The sequence below is a fragment of the Odontesthes bonariensis genome, chromosome 20 (genome assembly GCF_027942865.1).
Source record: "Odontesthes bonariensis isolate fOdoBon6 chromosome 20, fOdoBon6.hap1, whole genome shotgun sequence".
NCBI classification, from domain to species: domain Eukaryota; kingdom Metazoa; phylum Chordata; class Actinopteri; order Atheriniformes; family Atherinopsidae; genus Odontesthes; species Odontesthes bonariensis.
This window is the reverse complement of record NC_134525.1, coordinates 17,221,207-17,239,642: the sequence shown is the minus strand read 5'-3', so window position 1 is coordinate 17,239,642 and position 18,436 is coordinate 17,221,207. Positions and strand designations below refer to the sequence as shown.

Sequence of the window (18,436 nt, the reverse complement as noted above, 5' to 3'; positions counted from 1 at the left end):
AATGTATGAAACCCAGGCTGTCTGAATCTATTGTGACCCAAACAGATGGATGGACAGCATGAGGCTACATACTGTGACACATTAAATTACATCATTTCCCGTTAAAGGTTTGCCAGAATTTTAGCTTAAATATGACTCAGCAAATAATACTGCAGAAATATTGATCACTGATGAAATTTAGTTCTAGCATCTTGAATATGCACGTTAACTGGAATCATTAGGGTGCTGAATACCTTCGCAACGTGAACTGTTATTCACATGGAATAAACAATATGGAGATATCACTTTGGGAAACTTTTAATTTTTTCAAAAAAGTTTGACAACCAAGTCTCCCAGAAATATATGAAATGAGCATGTCTTAGTAAACAACAACATTTACATGCAAGCGACACCTAAACTGTTTACATCTTGAGCCAGGATCCCATAAACAATATCAATGAAAGGTTTTGCTGCCGTGAAAACACAACTTTCATTGTTCCTTTGAGGTTTATCAAGGAGAGATTTAAGTCCACGCCAGAAGTCAGAAAGCAACCAACCATGGATTTTGTAGCACCTAAACCTAACCAATATATAACAATCCTAACCCAAACCATGTCGTTGGAACTTTTAACCCTAACCATTTGCAAGTGGGAGCAAAGTAAAAAAGTAAGTTATGAACTGATTGAAAGTAGAAAATTTGAAGTGTGGGATGCGATTTGATCTAGCAATTCCTTGCTTGAAAGGGGCGTGGGGGGTTGGTTTATCGTCTGCCAAGCTCCTCCTCACCCCGATAAGGTATTTTTGTCTTGGTCAACAGTATTGACTGTCGACATTATCACGTTTCAAGGGTTGCAATGTCAATGTAATCAGTAGCGCAATTGGAACAGAGAAAGTGAAACGCAGCACTGGGTTAAGCGAGTTTCTTGTAAAATTACAACATATTGTGCTGTAGACCTACATGGATATTTTACAGTCTGTCATGAGATTGGGTTGTGTGTATATAACCCTTCACTCTATATTGTTAACTGTTAATTTGACAAACAGCTTATCAGATCAATAGAATCTAAAACTGCACAATATTAAATAAAACAAAACGCAATGAAAAAAAACTGCATTTTGATAGGGTTAAAAGTGTACTCTGCCACTTTGGCGCATTCTATTTTTAGAGACATTATCACAGCCTTCATGCTCTTCCTGACACTGAGCTGCAGTACCTTAAGTAGAGCCAACAATAGTGCAGTTGTAAAAGATGTGCAAATGATGACGTATCTGGATTCACCTCACCAGCATATCTTGCTGAACATGTGTTTGAGTAGTGATGTACAAGCCGATATGAAATGACAGCCGAAAAGGTGCAAAGAGTTAAGCTCCACTGCGTGCCGACACTTGTGATTTTTGCGTAGTATTCCGTCCTGTCACTTGGAAATTCTCAGGAGGGTAGCACATTCACATGAACACACACAGAGGGAAATCCTTGGAGATGTTACATGCTTATTGAACAGAAACGCTGCTTATTTTTACACGTCAGTGTGTCAAATACAACACTTAACCAACTCCCCTGAGCTTTGCTTTTAATGTTGTAACTTCACTTATGTACAGAATTATTTACAGAGACGGTAAGACGAGCCGCAAAGAAGAAGCACGGCATCCATTTTTTGTTTGACAGCGGAATAAATAATTAAGTTTGTAGGAAATAAATCTGAATAAATAATAAACTGACTGATGAGGAAGTGGAGGAGTGAGTAAAATCAGCTGTACAAAATGAGCTTTTTAAAATTTTAATGAAGGCAGGCAAACTCAACATGAGTTACTGTCTTTACAACAGCCACGAACTCCACATGACTCCCTCCTCTGCCTCCCTGCTTGCCCTCCCGCCCAGCTGACTCATCCCAGTCTTTCTCGAGAAGCCGCAGAAATATGAGAGATTACAAGCCACAGATACACAGTTCTGGCATGTGGGTGAAACCCAATGCTACTGCCACTGCGGTCGACACAGCCCAGCTCTCCACTCGCACTCGTACTTGACCGTTTACCACAGTCTTTTACTCAATACGGCACAAAGCCCTCAGACGGTTTGCATATAAAGCCCATCCCTGATTTACACACACTGTATATTGCCTCTGCCTGTTAATATATATCTCCTTGGTAATGAGAAAAGGCACAAACTTGCATTCCTGGAGGCTATGTGCTGATTTCTGCCAAAAAAATTTTCCTTCTCTCCTTCCTTCTTTCTCCCACCAGGGAGAACAAATATATTTGTGAGGGAAGTGGAGAGAAAAATAGCTTCAACTCTCACTCTGACATGTCTTATTTTCTTTCTTGTACTTCAAAACAACCACATCTTTCAAAATCTACTCCTCCAAACCAATTCAACATCGTCTTGATTAAATCCTCGGGGTCGACTGTCAGATTTTACACAACTGTTTTTTACAAGTTGAGTGGTGACTTAACAGACCTCTATTAAAAAAAAAAACATGCAAGATTCTTCAACTGACTAACATATTCTGTATCTATCAACTGTGACGATAAAAATATCATCTTATGTCCTAATTATAACATAATTGACTTAAATCACTTCTTTAATTGCTTCTATGGTTTCACCAGCTGACGCATGTCAGCGAACTATGATGTCATATAATAGTAATGCTGTGAACTACAGAATAAGATTGCATTACATGGTGTAATTTGATTGCACGGTGGGTCATTTGAAAACTGCTCAACTAACTCATGATGCATGTGCTGTTGCATCAGCAGCTTTATACATATCGCTTTCGTATGTACTAGCTGGCAATGACCCTGGTCATTAATGGTAACAATATATGAGGCACATGTGGCCAGTTATTCTATGTGTGCTAGTGTGTGTGTATGCAGTATGAGCTTTTGATTCTATCAGTGAAAAAAACTGCTTCATGTCACTCCGTCATGTTGCGGATTTCTGGCAGTCATTCGCACAGTTACAGTAACCGTAGATTTGTGCCTCCTTACTACTGTACATGTTTCCACTTAATAAACAGGAAAACTAAACATGCCTTTGAAGAATATGGGTGGCACTTTTTAGGTGGCACGGAGATCAAAGACAGAAAAAAAATTATTATTATTGACCTGAGCTTTTAGACAAGTATTCGCTGCGGAGGGACAGTGAAGATAAAATTCTTTCATAATAAATAAAGGGTTCGGATGATTTTTTTTTCCCCATGTTGATTAATAACTCTCCAAGAAAAGGGCAGGTGGTGAGTGGCTGAGGTCACCCCACACAGTAGGGGTGATATATAAACACCGCTGGACACAAACAACCCACACACGCAAAACGCACTTTTTGTTATCGTCTTTCAGAAAGACAAGATCTCTCGTTCCCTTTTAATCTTTTCCTCTTTATAACATAAGCATGCGCACACACACGCACACACACATACATTTGAGAGAGAGATGATAGTGTGAGTGAGATGGCGGGCGGCTATATCAGTGTTGGGACGGGTATATATTCCTGGCCGGTGCTGATAAGCCAACTGATGCCTTGCCTTATTTAGGCAGTGCTCACCGCTGACACACTAGCAGAGTAGCACACACTGCATGTGCTCAGTATGTGTTTGTCCAGCAGTCTGTGTGTGTCTGTGAGTGTGTGTGCATGAGGTGTTCCTGAGGGGAAATAGTTGGGCACTGAATAAGTGAATGCATATAGACAGAAATGCATGTGTGTGCCTGGTGGTCTCTGCTCCGTTTAAAAAAAAAAAAAAATGTACTTGACAAATTAATCAAGTCACAGTCTTAATGTCCCACAATATGACACACAGTCACATTAGATTAAATGTGTGATCCTGATGCAGATTTAGAATCTTTTAAGGATTTGGTTTAAAGTTATTTCAGTGATTGCTGTGATGATGTTGATTGTTTTCAGTTTAGATAATAAGTAAGGAAAATGCTAATTCTAATCTACGTGTTTTCTGTTACTGAGCTCATATCATACAGCACAATCCATTCCTTTTTTTGTTGTCAGTCCATGGTTATCTACTGTTCTCCCGTTAAACAATCCAGTTAAAAAGCTATCTGAAAGTTATTATGTTAAACTTAGTCAAAGGGTTTACACTCTAAAATCCAGAAATACAACATTTTTCTCGTGTAAATGTTGCCCCTCTTGTTATGTTTCAGTCTGATGGCGCTCCATTTTTGCTCCTGTTGCTTGAAGGCCTGTCTCCAGAAAGGCCAAGTTTACTCTGATTGGTCAGCTAGCTGGTTGAAAAATAACATTCATTTAAACACTAATTTCCTCAAAGTGTTTATCACCTTTGAGGAAATTAGTCTGAACTTTTCAGATTGCCGATGAGGAACAACACAGTATAAGCATCATATAACTGTCTCCCCACCATAATAATGGTTGGTTAACATTTAACTACAACCTGCAGAACAAACACTGCAATCACAAAGAACACACACATCTCTCTCTCTCTCTCTATTTCACACACACAAAGTTGGGTACCATGCCCAAACTGGCTTATGGCAGGTCTGTTTGGCCGTTTTAGCATTGTGGAGATGCAATAAACACATCTTATATTTTTACTTTTAGCAACTTTTGTGTCATCGTTTGAAAGCCTCTCCTTCTTGAGATGGCACATGCAGTGAAAGTTTGGGCAGAGAGCTGTAACAAAGGGTATCACAGTACATTACCCAGTGTGCATACAACTACTCGTGAGTTACCAAGATACCTGAACTGCTGATCTGCTATAACAACAATTCACAGGAGAAGCATCATGACTCTGTAAACTTTTCAGTCACTTATCTCAGTTCACAGGCCTCATATAACCACACCACACAAACACACACACCCGCATGGACATATTGAGAGCGCCGTGTGTCCATTTCACATAGATAAGAGCGGCACAGCAACTGTGAATGAGGGACATAGAACTCCACTCCACTGCATCATACCGACTCTTTATTGATTGGCTCATCACAAGCATGAGATCATCAGCTCCACCCCAAGGGCTGATGGGATAGCTCCTCTGTACAGTAATCCACAGGGGAGGGGGCGGGTGTGTCCTCCCCATGCCCTTTTTTATTCCGCTCCCCTTTTGTCTCCGTCCACTCCAGATTTTTCTGAAAGCTCTGGCTCAGCAAATTTGCTGCATATGCGGTCATACTCAATAATAATTCATATCCTGGCTTTCTGATTTCAATCTTTTTTTTTAACTTTCCATCTGCTCTCCTGTTGCTATCTGCCTCCCGTTCCCTGACTCCCTGTGGATCCACTGGCTCCGCACTCAAAGACAGAGAGTCACGTGACCAGAACTGGATCAATACGAGCGCATCTTTCACCATGCACTGTACAATGAGAATTGCATAACCTGCTTACAACCTGCCATTATGTGAGTCTAAAAATCCCAAAGAAAAAAAATGAAACATCGTGATTACTGTCAGGAGCTTGTTTTGAGATTTCCGGCTGCACATGATGCAGCACGTCTAATCCAGTAATTTGATAATTTACTACAGCACAGAGGACCTTGTTTGCCTTGTTTCACTGTTGTTGGTTTTGTGCTACACGTCAGGTCATGTGTTTTCTTCTGTAAACTGTTGCTCTCTTGCAGTAACCAAAGAGAAAATGGGATGACTCTCTCTTTCAAAACCTTATCCCCTTTTCCCTTTAGGATTAGCTCAGCCCCACTGGCCTTCAATGAGAGTCATAATATTGTGGGTCCTATCTGCAGAGCAAACAATATGCTGAGGTTTGATATAAAAAAATGTTAATCCGCCTTATGTAACCTGTATCTTATATCCTTGAAATCTGCAAAACAAAAAATTTCTCTTCATGTCACTATGAAAATAATTCGGATATTACTATAAATCCTGCTATTCAGAGAGTCTGCTATTATGGTATTGCTCCAAATAACTGGATTCCGCCTTGAGTCAAATCATTATTCTATTTCTAACACCCCGTGTGAATATTTAATTTTGCTGGGTATAGAGGTTATGTTTCAGTGCCATTTTTTTTTGTATTTAGGCAAGATTACACAAAATGTGACTCTAATTTTCATGAAAATTGCCATAAAGATTGAGCATGGCCGGAGGAGAGGCTATTCATTTTTTTTTTGCATATGACTTTTGAAACGCATGCCTGATTTAAAAAAAAAAAAAAGCCCCAATGGATTCATTTGATGAGTTGAAAGCACCCGATAAAGTCTAAATCATTTTCTCCCACATTGTATATTGGTTTAGAAGTTTTATATACAAGCCAATTTCTGACCAAACTGGCTTAGATGATATTTGGATGGAGCCTCAGAGAGGTTATCATGTAAAATCAAAATGGCATCGAACCTACCAAATAGCTTTGCAACATTTTACCACTAGGCTGCGCTGCAATAAGCACAAGTGCTTTTTTACCTTAAGAGTTTTTTCTGACTTTGTGTCTGGCCATTCAGCCAATCTCATGTATAAATAATGGTACAAAGTATATTCTGTTGTTGTTACGGCATCAAATAGTAATATTTTAGCCCTAAACATGACACTGTCAGTTTGTTGCTCAGTTTGTTCGATTATCTACTTCTTTGGTGTATAATTAAATATCTCGAGAAACACTTGATTGGTTGCTATGAATTTTTGTACAAACATTCTTGAGCCCCTCCAAAATGCTCCTCCAGTGTCTCCGAGATCTCCTAAAAAGTTTTGGATTTTAAGTGAAATATGATACAGACACATGCTCCGGAATGATCGTTACACATTTGGTCATACCGGAACTTTTCAATTACAAAGAAAAAGGACATTCCCACCAGCCTCAGTGTTAAAATGTATGCATTTTAACTAACCATCTTTAAACTTTCTCAATCACAATTTTGCAAAGCTGTGCACAGTAGGACAAATGTCTGATTACCCTGATTAATTAATGCATTCACATGAATCCTATAACTATGTTTATCTTAATGATATGGTAACTGTCTAACATATGCCTGTTTTTAAAAAAAATCTTTATAAATGCTTGGCAATGCGTTTTCCTTAATGAAAATTCATGTGAGCCCCTTGTGAGATTGAATGTAGAATCAAAACATGCATAACAGCACCACAGAAATCTTTTTTTACAGCTTGTACACTTTCACTCAATCACCAGTCTAACCATCCCCTGATGTAATGAAACCAGAGGATGTCACAGCGATGCTGTGATCCCACCAGGAGGGAGGCTTCAAATGAAAAGGTCACATCTCATCCACCTGTTAAAGAGCAGATGCCACATCAGAGCAATACTTGGCATAAGTGCAGGTACGGTTATACAGCTCACGCACATGAGCTCACAGAGGCACACATCACGCATACTACCACAAGATGCCTGACCCTTCTCCTTGGGTAGAAAAAAATACATGCAGAGAATAGAAACAGAGCCTTTTCCAGGGATGATCGCACTGGCAGCACAAAAGCCTTCGACTGTTGAAAATGTATAAAGGTTGGTGTCGCGGTCATGTGATGCCTCTTACACAAGATCGGGCTTTCAATCAAACCACTGCCGTGACTACTCAATGGTGACATAAAATGCCTGGGGATGCTCTCTGTGTTTTTGCTTCGTGTTTACACAGTATACACCCACATGCACATACGAGAGCATGAATGAACACACGTGCACATAAACACAACAGTACCTGGAAGCTGCTATTTCCACCTTACTCCTCGCAATGGCTGCAGCCCTCTGTGCTCCCTCCACAGCCCGATCTACCTTCTCTTTGGTTTTGGGGTTCTTAAGCGGAATCAACTGCTTTCGTATTCCACGCACCAGCACGTTATTTTTGTACTTCCCTTCCTCTTTGGTGCCATCTGGGAAAACCGTGCACCCGTAACCATGGCGCTTGTTGTTAAGCCATTCTCCTTCATATTTCATCCCGTTGGATCTCTCTGAAACACCAAATCCATTCCGCTTGTCATTCTTCCACTCGCCCATGTAGGTCTCAGTTGTGGTGGCATCCACATGGTCCTCCAGAGGTAGGTCCTCATCTGCCAGCTCGCCATCACCGATGGATATGGTAGAGTTGGCGTCACTGGAGCTGATGCGACTCATGGTGGCATCGCTTCTTGCAGAACTGCGTTTGCTGGAGATCGAGGTCCGAGAGTCAGACTTGCGCAACTGTCGAAGGCTGCCAAACAGTGAGCCCCGGCGGAACAGGCCCTTCTTCTTGGTGGTGACGACCTCGCTGTCTGAGTGGAAGTTAAGGACGAAGCCGCCACGACTGCCTGCCGGCGTGTCTGCAGAGGAGGAGAGGTCATGGAGCACTGTGCCGTTGCTCTGCTCAGAGCGCAGAGAGGCCATAGACGTACGAAGTGGAGAGCGAATGACGGTGGCCATGCCATAGGGGACACTCTGACGGACGCCATAGCCGTGGCGCATCCCACCCATCCACTGGCCTTGATAGGTACCTGAGAAACAAGCAGAGATTATTATAATTTTTTTAAATATTTTCTTTCATTTGAATAACTTTTTAAGAGGACTGAAAATGTAGTAGTAATTTTCTGTGTTTTCTGTTGTAAGTATTGTGAACTTTTAACACTTTGAGGCCATTTAGGCTCAGCTTGTAACTCATTGGAGGGAATTAGGGACCACATTATATTAGATGAAACAGTGCAAGACTATAAGAACACTCCATGCTGATGAAAACATAATCAGCCATTTCTGACATTTCTTTTCTTTAATTGTCATTCTTCCAAGCTGGAAAATACAAAATACCATATTTACCAGCAGAAAATGTGAAGAACATGAAAGAGTAGCCTACACAGTTGTATGGATCAGAAAATGTAAAGTTAGTGGTCAAGAGCAGCAAATATTTGAAAAGAAACTCTTAAAACACTGCGTATCAAAAAAGTATGAATCTCTTGGCATGCATCAGGACAGTTAGAGTGGAAATTTAATAGCAGTAATTAGGCAAACGACACTGTCTCTCAAATTCTGAGAAACATCCTTCTGTTACATTCCAGGAAGAGACACGCACTCTTGGTCGTAAGGCAATATCTGAGGTGGTCTTACAGTGATTTAAGGAGGCAAGTCTGTGAACTGAAAATGTTGCATGTCTGTGCAAACCTTCATAAAAGACTAACTTTTATAAATTGGCTCATTAAAAAAATAAAAATAAATCTAAATAAACTGAAGGAGTGGTAAAATTGAAGAATATCTATTCAAGTAAAGGAATCAGTCAAGTGTTCCTTTACATGGTGGACTCTTTAACGGGAGTGCATGGGCCAACACGAACGACAACATCTGATTTCATGCAGGTCTGCGAAGCTTATCTTCACAAAAGCCCTGAAGTCAATGCAGGGTAACGTGTTTTATATCATAACTTTTTAAAAATACATTTTCATTTTCTTTGCTGGACACCTCAGGTTGGCCACACACACTCTATATATCGCCACAAAGTTCTTGAAACAGCATTGCATATGGGAACACAGAGGAGTCTTGCTGAAGGGGCACAGAGTTTGGCAACTAATGAAATGTTTCCTACTCCTTCCACTCAGATCTGTGACTTTGAGCACTGCTAACTCAGCCACAGAGACTTGATTAAGATACTGATACAGAGGAGGGAATGATTGTAAATCACTTAAATAGGTGCCTATTTTCAGGCGGCCACTGTCAGTAGGCAAATTCACCACTATCCGTTTGTCAGGGAATTACTGTGAGTCATATAATGAGGAGAATACTTCATTAATCCCATTTAGTGCTGCTGAGCCCAATGAGCATTGAGCAGGCCTACTGCAGCCTCTTCAAAGCATCATATTACATTTCTGTCCCTGATAATAAGAAAGGCTTGTTAATCCGTTGCTCCAATCTCATTTAGCAACACAATGAAATAATCTAACAAAAAAATTATACACTTGCCCGGGCGGGAATTCATACGGATAAACAGTGCAAGATTAACAGGCTTGCCCTGTGTTGCAGTTCAAATTCAGTGACCCCGCAGATCAAGTCCTCAGGATGCTGCAGGGGCCAGACAAACAGATCCTCTAGGATCAGCTGATTTCCCAAGCCCAGGCATTCATTCTGCACCATAAGGCCTCAGTTAGTGAGATGATGCTCACAAATCACCCGAGACTTGATTGTTTTATAACGAGAAAGGACCATATGTAGCCCAACAACTTGCAAGCATTTGCTTTTTTTTGCCAGCTTGAGATCTTGTCTCCGAGATCAGATTCAAGTCTTTACATAGGAACACATGAGGAGTTAGTGAGTTGAAGCTATGGGAGGGGACTCACTAAACCGTCATTTTAAGCAAATCTGAGTGTGTGTGACTTAAAAATGCTGAATGGCATAGATGATTGATCCGCACTTGTATTCTCAGCTCTGATTGCAAGTTGTTAGGAAGCTGAAAATCTGCTTGTTTCCACTCCAGACTCATCTTCTCCTGTATGACTGAAGTTACATATAATCTCGTTTCTTCATTGATTGTTCAAATGCAGAAATAAAAGAAAAACACGAATTATGTCACTTTAAAATGGACATATTTGCTTTGATTTCCAAACCACTTTTTCATTAGGCATGGAGGAGTCTCACTCCTCCCATTGTCAGGAGCAACCGGTAGTTACCAAATGAGATGCGCCTCAGGAGAAGCCATAACCTCGAGCAGGATTTTTTATTATTTTTTTTAAAGACTGGAAAGAAAAGTTGTCAGCTGACTTTAATGCCCGTTTGGGGCGGAAATGATGATGCACTTGACCACAGTGAAGAGTGCGCAATCATGAGCTGCAACTCAGCTCATATCAGATGAAGATCAGCGCTCTGGTACCATTAGCTTCATTCGGTTGGAGTCTAAGCATCCTACACACCAGCTTCAAAGCACATCATCAGTTAAAGCGACACGCACATTCAACAAGCACTGTGCCACATCCCTAAAACCTTCTGTCTTACCGCCATCGCCGTAGGTTTCGACTCCATATCCATCTTGCAGTCCGTTGCTCCAGGTACCCTCGTATCTGGCAGGTGTGTTGTGGCTCTGTCGGACCCCGTATCGACCCTTAAAACCGTGACTCCACTCTCCTCGGTAGATCCATCTTCCTTTATTCTCCACACCCAGCCCGTGCCGCTTCCCCTGGGACCAGTAGCCCTTGTAGGTATTCCCGCTGGGCCAGGTGTACACCCCTACTATCTCAAAGCCGTGCGACCAGGACCCGGCGTATTCGCCTTGGCCCTTGGGTCCGGTGCAGATGCCATGTCCGTGGGCTTTGCCATCCTCCCACCCCCCGCAGTAAGTGCCACCGTCGTCGAAGTCAAACCTTCCGCCCGTCATTCAGATAAAGGGTGGAAATAAAGCAGATCGCGCGCTGCTGCAGACTCAGGCGTCTCCAGGACCGAGGTTGGGTGATCCAGGACCGGTGGTGTGATGAACGGACGAGCCAGCAGGATGATGACTAGAGGAGCAGAAAAAAAGAGGATGAGGACAGTGGACTGGTACTTCCAGACATGCAATTCAAAAGGCATGCGTAATTGTAAGAGTAAAGGTATGAATGGTGGGCGTCATTTACCGGAGGCGCACGCCGGATTGTCCGATGTGTGCTGCTCGTCTCCCCCCTCTCACCCACTGATCACAGAGGGAGAGAGAGAGGTATGGAGACCCTGCTGAAGGAAGGCACGGGGCCAATCGCAACGTCACGGCACAGGGACCTCCCACTCTCTCCTCTCTCCCCGTCACCGTCAAACCCCTCGGTAAAGAGCCCTGATGCCTCAACCCACCAAAATAAGACCCCTCTATATTTATGCCAAACTCTGCTTCACATTTGAAAGACGCGCCTCGATCCCCACAGGTGTAAATTCCGGCAGAAGTTGTCTTACTCACATAATTGTATTTGTCTGTGACGATCCATAACGAGATTATGAGCAAATGTTGTCGCCAATATTACAAAATTATCATACTTCCAGTTATAGATCTACATGTTTTCTGTTTTTCAGCTAACTTATCTTTCGAATATGTTGGCTAGCTGTTTGCCTGATATTTCAAGTTTTTTTTTATTTCGTGATATCAGTTACTTAATTGTATTAAGCCTTTAATATCCCACCGAAAATGACAAGCGCATGCGTGAAATCCTTTTGCGTGACATTCTTTTATCAACGAATCGGGTGGACCTGCACAAATCGGCATTACCTTAAACGAAAGTAGTGACCTTTGAGCACTTTTTATGCTCCAGCCTGACATTAACCAACCGACGCTACAGAAGTCAACAAAAGCACAACACCGACCTCTGCTGTACAAATACTTTCGTTGCACGGGAGCGTCCAAGAAAGAGTTGAGCCGTGAAGCATTCCCTTTGGAAATTTAATTGTGCTCATCGGCTATATTGTTTGACTGTAGATGCAGTAATTATTTTAAAGTTATAATCATTTGAATAGACCATGTGTGAATTACATTGAAACAGTGCTAGAACCCTACTGCCACAGGTGTGACACCAGCTTGTTTAAGTTATGACCTTGTTAGGGCTTCTGGTTAATACTGATGTTTTTATCAAAATATTACCATTCATTGGGATGGCATGTTTACGAATATGTTGGAGCAATGGAGGGAGCTGCAGATCTTTGATTGAAACATTGAAACATAAATATAGAAACAATACAAAAGATAAAAACATAGTTTTTCAGTAATTCGTATGAGCTCCTCTATTCTTCAATATACCCTGAACCCTCATAGACAAGCTTCTTGAAGGACATTTCAAAGCTCTTCTTTGGATTTTGGCTGCCTTTTGTTCCTTTCTCTTTCAAGATGATCCCACACTGCTTCAATAATAATTGAGGTCTGGGGAGGATTCATCCCTCGATAAGACCTGTTGCCACTTATTTTCAGTCCACTTCTTGTGTCATTTGGCATACCTTGGAGATCATTCTGATGAGGCTTTGACAATGGATCAGCTGATCCACATGCATCTCTCAGGTGCTGTCAGGTCATCGCTGGATTTTCCTCTCCTTAAGGACATGGAGAAATGAGGGATGGCTATTTTTAAAAAAAAATTCCCACTGCATGTAAAAAAGTTTATATATATATACATACTATACATATAGACATTAATTACAAAGTAATAATGAGTAATCTCATGTCTTAAATTACACTCCAAACCAGCGGGGGGAGCAGCTATATCAACAGTGATGCTGCGCGCTGCCTTCTCTCGTCCCCTCAGATGCTAACAACTAAAATGGCGTCCGAAAACGGCTCCGAATCACAAGATGAGACAGCAGCTCTTACAGAAGCGAGCTCTAAGCAGGATGTCCATCAGCAATGCGGCACAGTTGCAGAAAAACAGGAATCAAAATTAACGCTTTATCACTGGACTCAGTCTTTCAATTCCCAGAAGGTGAGCGCGTGTCATCACGTTTCAGCACCACCGTTCAGTGGACAGCTCCCCATCAGATTATGAATTAATAAATGTAACATGGTTCTCATCTCTGTGTATCGTTTTAGTTTTATTTAACTCCTTCTTCTTCTTTTGCCTTCATTAATAAAGCCATGTGCATCGCATTTTTTAAAGGTACTTTGTTAAAATAATGTTAAGATAATCGTTTATTTAACCGGTGCTCTGTTCAAGCCTTCTTAACGACGGTTTCTGAACCTCTACCAAGAGTTATGATTCTTTTTCAGGTGCGATTGGCTATAGCAGAGAAAGGTTTGCGCTGCAAAGAGTACGATGTGAGCCTGCCCCTCAGTGAACACAACGAGCCATGGTTCATGCATCTGAATCCTACCGGCGAGGTGCCGGTTCTTGTCCACAATGACAATGTCATCTGTGATCCAACCCAGATAATGGACTACTTGGAGCAGAACTTTAATGATGGTGAGAGTGAATGAATTGGAAGCGGCTATTGGTCTGTGTCAGACTGGCAGCTCTTAGCGCTTATTTTGTCATTAACAGCATGACACATAAGCTGAGCTGACTTGCATACCTTTTCTTAAGTGCATTTTCATTTAACCTCCTTTGTTGTGTTCCTTGTGTTGCATGTATATTAATTTATTTGTTTTTGATATTGTTTTGGCTTGCTTTAATCCATGATAGCTATGTTCTAAGAATCTGCATCCAATCGGCTTAAAAGGAGGGAAATCTGGTAAGCATGGATTTACTTTAGCTGATACCTGAAAGTGTTTAAATACTCAGTCTTACATTGTCTAAACATGGTCCCCCTAAGCTAAGAGTATAGTATATTAACTCCCTTGTTATATTAGTTGAACAATGTCTTGGCCGTGATAAAAAATCTCTTTCATCAACAGAGATTTTTTGTTTCATTTGCAGAAAGTTAGGCATGAAAAAACATAATAATTTTCTTACTTTCTTGTCATGTTCATTTCTAGAGGGCACCCCCAAGCTGGTTCCTGAAGAGGACAGTCGGTACTATCTCAGAGTGCAGCACTACAGAGAGCTTTTGGACTCACTACCTATGGATGCCTACACACATGGCTGTATCCTCCATCCTGAGATTACTGTGGACTCCCACATACCAGCATATGCTGCCACATCAATACGAAGTACGAAGACAGTCTGATATGTACACTATTATACGTTTGAAGTCTTGCAGCATCAGTTTCTCTTTCTACTGAATATCACAGAGGCTTTGCACAACAGTTTTTGTGTATCTCAAATGTTTTCCTGCCCACTCAAATTTTCTGTTTAAAATTAAGCAAAAAGAGGACATATAGATCTTCTCATTGCTGTGGAACTTAATTTGAATTTGCAATGTGATCCTTTCTGAAATTTAGTTGGAAGCTTTTGATTCTTTGCTATATATTTTATACATCTTATTAAAGTTGAGGATGAAGGAATAGTCAGCAGATTAAATGGACTTTGCACACACAAAAAGACCCCTAGCAGATCTTGGCCTATTTCTATACATGATCACTAATTTCCCTTTTGTAATACTGAAATCTGATGCATGCCTTGTTATCTGCAAAACGTGCTTCAGTCTTTTTTTTCTCTCTCTCTGTTGACAGCACAGATCAGCAACACACGGACCGAGCTGGAGAAACTGGCCGAGCAGAACCCAGAGCTTAGAGATGCTTATTTAGCAAAACAAAGACGCTTGAAAGTAAGTAGCTTGATTAGCAGAGTGCCAAATGAGCTAAAATGTTGTGTTTTCTGGAATATAGCCAAGGTTTCACCCTCCAATATCCACAAAGCCCGACTGCTGCCTTGTCTGCATGAACCATATTCTCATTTGGTAGTCTCTAGAATCCAGACGGGCCGTTACTCTTGCTGCACTCCTCTGTGGAGATGCCAGCTGTGTCCAAAAGCTGTGCCACTCATTCACATCTCTATATAAAGGGGCATTCGTAATTTCACTGAACATAGCAGTAAAAGAGTAATGAGACAGCAGAAAGTAGCGTTGTTGCCATGTTTAAGACATTACGCTGTGGAATTTTAGAAGACACCATATATATGGTAAACAAAACGAAAGATGAAGAAACTTTATAGTGAAAAAGGTCTAAAGTAAATGGAATGATATAGATTGTAGGAAATGGTTTTAGACACAGCAACAATCTTACCTGTCAGCTAATGTATTAAATAGCTTAATTTCTGAAACACAAACACGTACATACATGTTTATAAATGTCCAGTGTTATTATCTAAGAAAATAAAAATTAGATGGTATCTACAAAATATTTGATGTTTTCATATATTTACATAGCCTAGAAATCTAGACGCCCCTAGCGGCCGCAAATGAAATTTGCTCTGGGGCTATGCATGTACAGCTTTTTGCTGTACGGGTCTGGCTTGCTAGGCTAATATTTTCAGTATACTATACCATATGTCATCATTATATAGTATATTATTATTTTGTCAACTTTCGTACGGAGGTGAACACACACAGAGAAAGGCAGCTGCCACTGTAAGCACATTTGAATTAATGTTACATTAAATATAACGTGTAGCACACCAAATCTCATTTAATGAAGGAAAAACCAACAGCCTTTGAATCAGTCGTTCCAAACCCCAATCTCTGACCTTCATGGTGGAACACATCCTGCATCTGTTTTGTCCATCTTTTCACTACAACTCTACATTGAGATTCTCTGTGAACTGCTACCTCAAAAATGAAAAGCAGCAGAAAAACTTTATTTCATTTCATGAAGGTTGTAATTGTGCAGTGGTCTGCAGTTCACACACAGGGTGGTCTCACTCCTCTCCTTTCGCTCCACTCTGCTTGGTTTGAAAAAAAGTTAAGAAGCTACGGTCTTGGTCTGTTGGGCCTCGTAAGACATAATTTCAAATTGGAGTCATTTTTATTAGAGATTTGAGAACTGGGCCTTTTCTGATGACAGGACACAAAATTAGGGGACAGGCCTTAAAGAACAAGGACGTCTACACATCCTAGCTAAAGAAAAGATGCCCACTTGCTAGTAAGTTCTAGTTGCTATGGCTAAGCAGAGTTCATGCTGAAACTAGATTTACTTTGTAATTTCCACAATTCTGCTCTATATATTGTGGCATTATGCTTCTTCTGAACCAGCATACTAACTAAAACATTTTGATATTCTATACAACTGAGACAGTAACTAAATCCAGTGATGATGGCAAGCAAAAATCCAAATCCCTGCAACTGAGTATGATTTTTGTTATATATGGTATATTTATAACACTTGTTGTGTCAACATTTAAAGAGACCACATGCTTTTTATGTTTTCTCTGTCCCATCGTGTGTTGTGTAGTTTTCTTTGTGGATTTATTTTAACAAAGGCAATACTCTCCTCATGCATTTTTCTGTGCAAATGTCTCTGTAGTCCAAGTTGTTTGACCATGACAACATGAAGTACCTGAAGAAACTTCTGGATGAACTTGAAAGTGTGATGGACCAAGTGGAGACAGAGCTTCAGAGGAGGGTGGAGGAAACACCAGGTATCCACACAATCTTGTCAGTTTCCAACCACTGTCGGCTATAGTTGGGATATATAATACATCACATAACGCTTCATTTTTATTCCTCCTATAATGATTTCTTCTCTTGCCTCCTCCATTTGTAGAAGAAGGTGGCCCATCCTGGCTCTGCGGTGACTTCTTCAGCATGGCCGACGTCTCTTTAGCTGTCACTTTACACCGCTTAAAGTTCCTTGGCCTCTCCCGTCGCTACTGGGGTAACGGTAACCGCGTCAACGTGGAAACATACTATGAGAGGGTGATGGAGCGGCCAGCCTTCAGGAGAGTGCTGGGCCACGTCAACAACATCCTGATCTCTGCTGTCCTCCCTGTGGCATTTCGTGTGGCGAGGAAGAATGCCCCCGTTATATTCGGTACCTCTCTGCTGATCGGGATTCTGGGGGGGGCTTCATACCTCGCCTTCCTCTACATGAAAAAGAAGCTGACTTCCTTCAGCTGAGGGAGTCTGAGGTGGTTCGGGACTGAATTAGGGCAAAATTCATTTAAACTCTTGGTAATCAATTAATAAACATTAATAACATCTAACTGAACAAACCTTAATAGTTTTCTGTGTTGCTTGTTGCACAAAATGCACTTTTATTCATCCTTGTAGCTGCATTATAAAGAATACTTGTGTCCTTGCATGTTTTGCATTCTTTTCAATCATATATACCAAAGCTGGTCAGACAGCCTCTGAACAGCACCATATTCACCTGCTATGCTTCGGTAGGAGGTGTGTATACCAGCTTATATGTATGCAAACATGGGTCACCTGAAATAGATTCATAATGGCTCCTTGCGTTCAAAGTGCTAAGAAGGTTCTTCTGATTATCTACTTATGAAGGTTGTTTTTACAGTCCATGTGGCTGCACATGAACTCTTGTCTGGCCAAATTCAAAGTACAATAATGTACCCACAATAATAACATAACACTGAAATGGATTTAAACAAATACAAGATGACTTGCCCTCTTTACTGAGAGCAAAGAAAAGAACTGCGGTCTGTTGGAACAGGACGCCATGTCACATGAATTAAACTGACTAGAAGTTCAAAAACACCAAAATGGGCAGTTTAGACATCTAAATGTGTGCTTAAATTGTTACGCAGAGTCTAACACGTTTTGCCTTATGTGTGCTTGTCATTTGGTGTTTCATTGGCATTGATATTTGCATGGTAGAACATTAAAAAGAAGTACACCCAAGGTCCACAGTCTGTTTTTCTGGAAAGAAGTTTGACAAAATGAAACTTTCTGATCTGCCTTGCAGTGAAAGTACTTAAAAAAAAAAAAAAAAACTTTCTAGACATCTCAAGTAATCACATATTTTCGTCCACATAATGGATGACGCAACGTTTGATTGACTCACCATTTAACAATTGCAGAATTAATACTTTTGCAGACTTATTTACATATGCAGACTATCATGCCCAACATCTGTCTGGAATTAAAACAGCCTCCAGTGTTTCCTGGCATTCAGATGTAATTTAGAATGGCATTTGAAAATTCACAAGCATCGTTTAATGAGCTATCACATGTCATACAGGTTTTAAACAAGATTCAAGAGGAAAACGAGAGAAGAACCACTCACATTTCCCCCAGACCCTGGCTGTAAGTCAACATCTA

At 40.9% G+C, this 18,436-nt stretch overlaps 2 protein-coding genes across 3 annotated transcripts in view; one reads left to right on the top strand and one right to left on the bottom strand.

Moving 5' to 3' along the window:
* jph1a (junctophilin 1a) overlaps positions 1 to 11,559 on the bottom strand; it is a 36,948-nt gene extending 25,389 nt beyond the window's left edge. The window contains exons 1-3 of the mRNA XM_075451950.1: positions 11,455 to 11,559; positions 10,841 to 11,340; positions 7,596 to 8,364 (exon numbers count right to left, since the gene is read on the bottom strand). Coding sequence (XP_075308065.1) covers positions 7,596 to 8,364; positions 10,841 to 11,219 — 1,148 coding nt within the window. The 5' untranslated portion in view covers positions 11,220 to 11,340; positions 11,455 to 11,559. The remainder of the gene's footprint in view (positions 1 to 7,595; positions 8,365 to 10,840; positions 11,341 to 11,454) is intronic.
* A 1,531-nt stretch (positions 11,560 to 13,090) lies between these two features.
* On the top strand, positions 13,091 to 18,128 carry gdap1 (ganglioside induced differentiation associated protein 1). 2 transcript variants are annotated; one of them, XM_075452256.1, is made up of 6 exons: positions 13,091 to 13,269; positions 13,554 to 13,746; positions 14,259 to 14,432; positions 14,895 to 14,989; positions 16,683 to 16,797; positions 16,923 to 18,126. In XM_075452256.1, exons 1-6 carry the CDS (start codon positions 13,096 to 13,098, stop codon positions 17,273 to 17,275), a joined length of 1,104 nt encoding a protein of 367 aa, XP_075308371.1. In that variant the 5' UTR covers positions 13,091 to 13,095; the 3' UTR covers positions 17,276 to 18,126. The 2 variants fall into 2 exon arrangements, with proteins under 2 accessions (XP_075308371.1, XP_075308372.1); XM_075452257.1 differs by lacking the exon at positions 13,091 to 13,269 and adding an exon at positions 13,966 to 14,014 and having other exon boundaries at positions 13,658 to 13,746; positions 16,923 to 18,128.
* Positions 18,129 to 18,436: the final 308 nt, after the last annotated feature.

Coding starts and splice junctions, on each gene's coding strand:
- gdap1 (XM_075452256.1), top strand. CDS start 13,096: ATGCTAACAACTAAAATGGCGTCCGAAAACGGCTCCGAATCACAAGAT. Junction 13,270..13,553: donor AGTCTTTCAATTCCCAGAAG/GTGAGCGCGTGT, acceptor ATTCTTTTTCAG/GTGCGATTGGCTATAGCAGA. Junction 16,798..16,922: donor GAGGGTGGAGGAAACACCAG/GTATCCACACAA, acceptor CTCCATTTGTAG/AAGAAGGTGGCCCATCCTGG.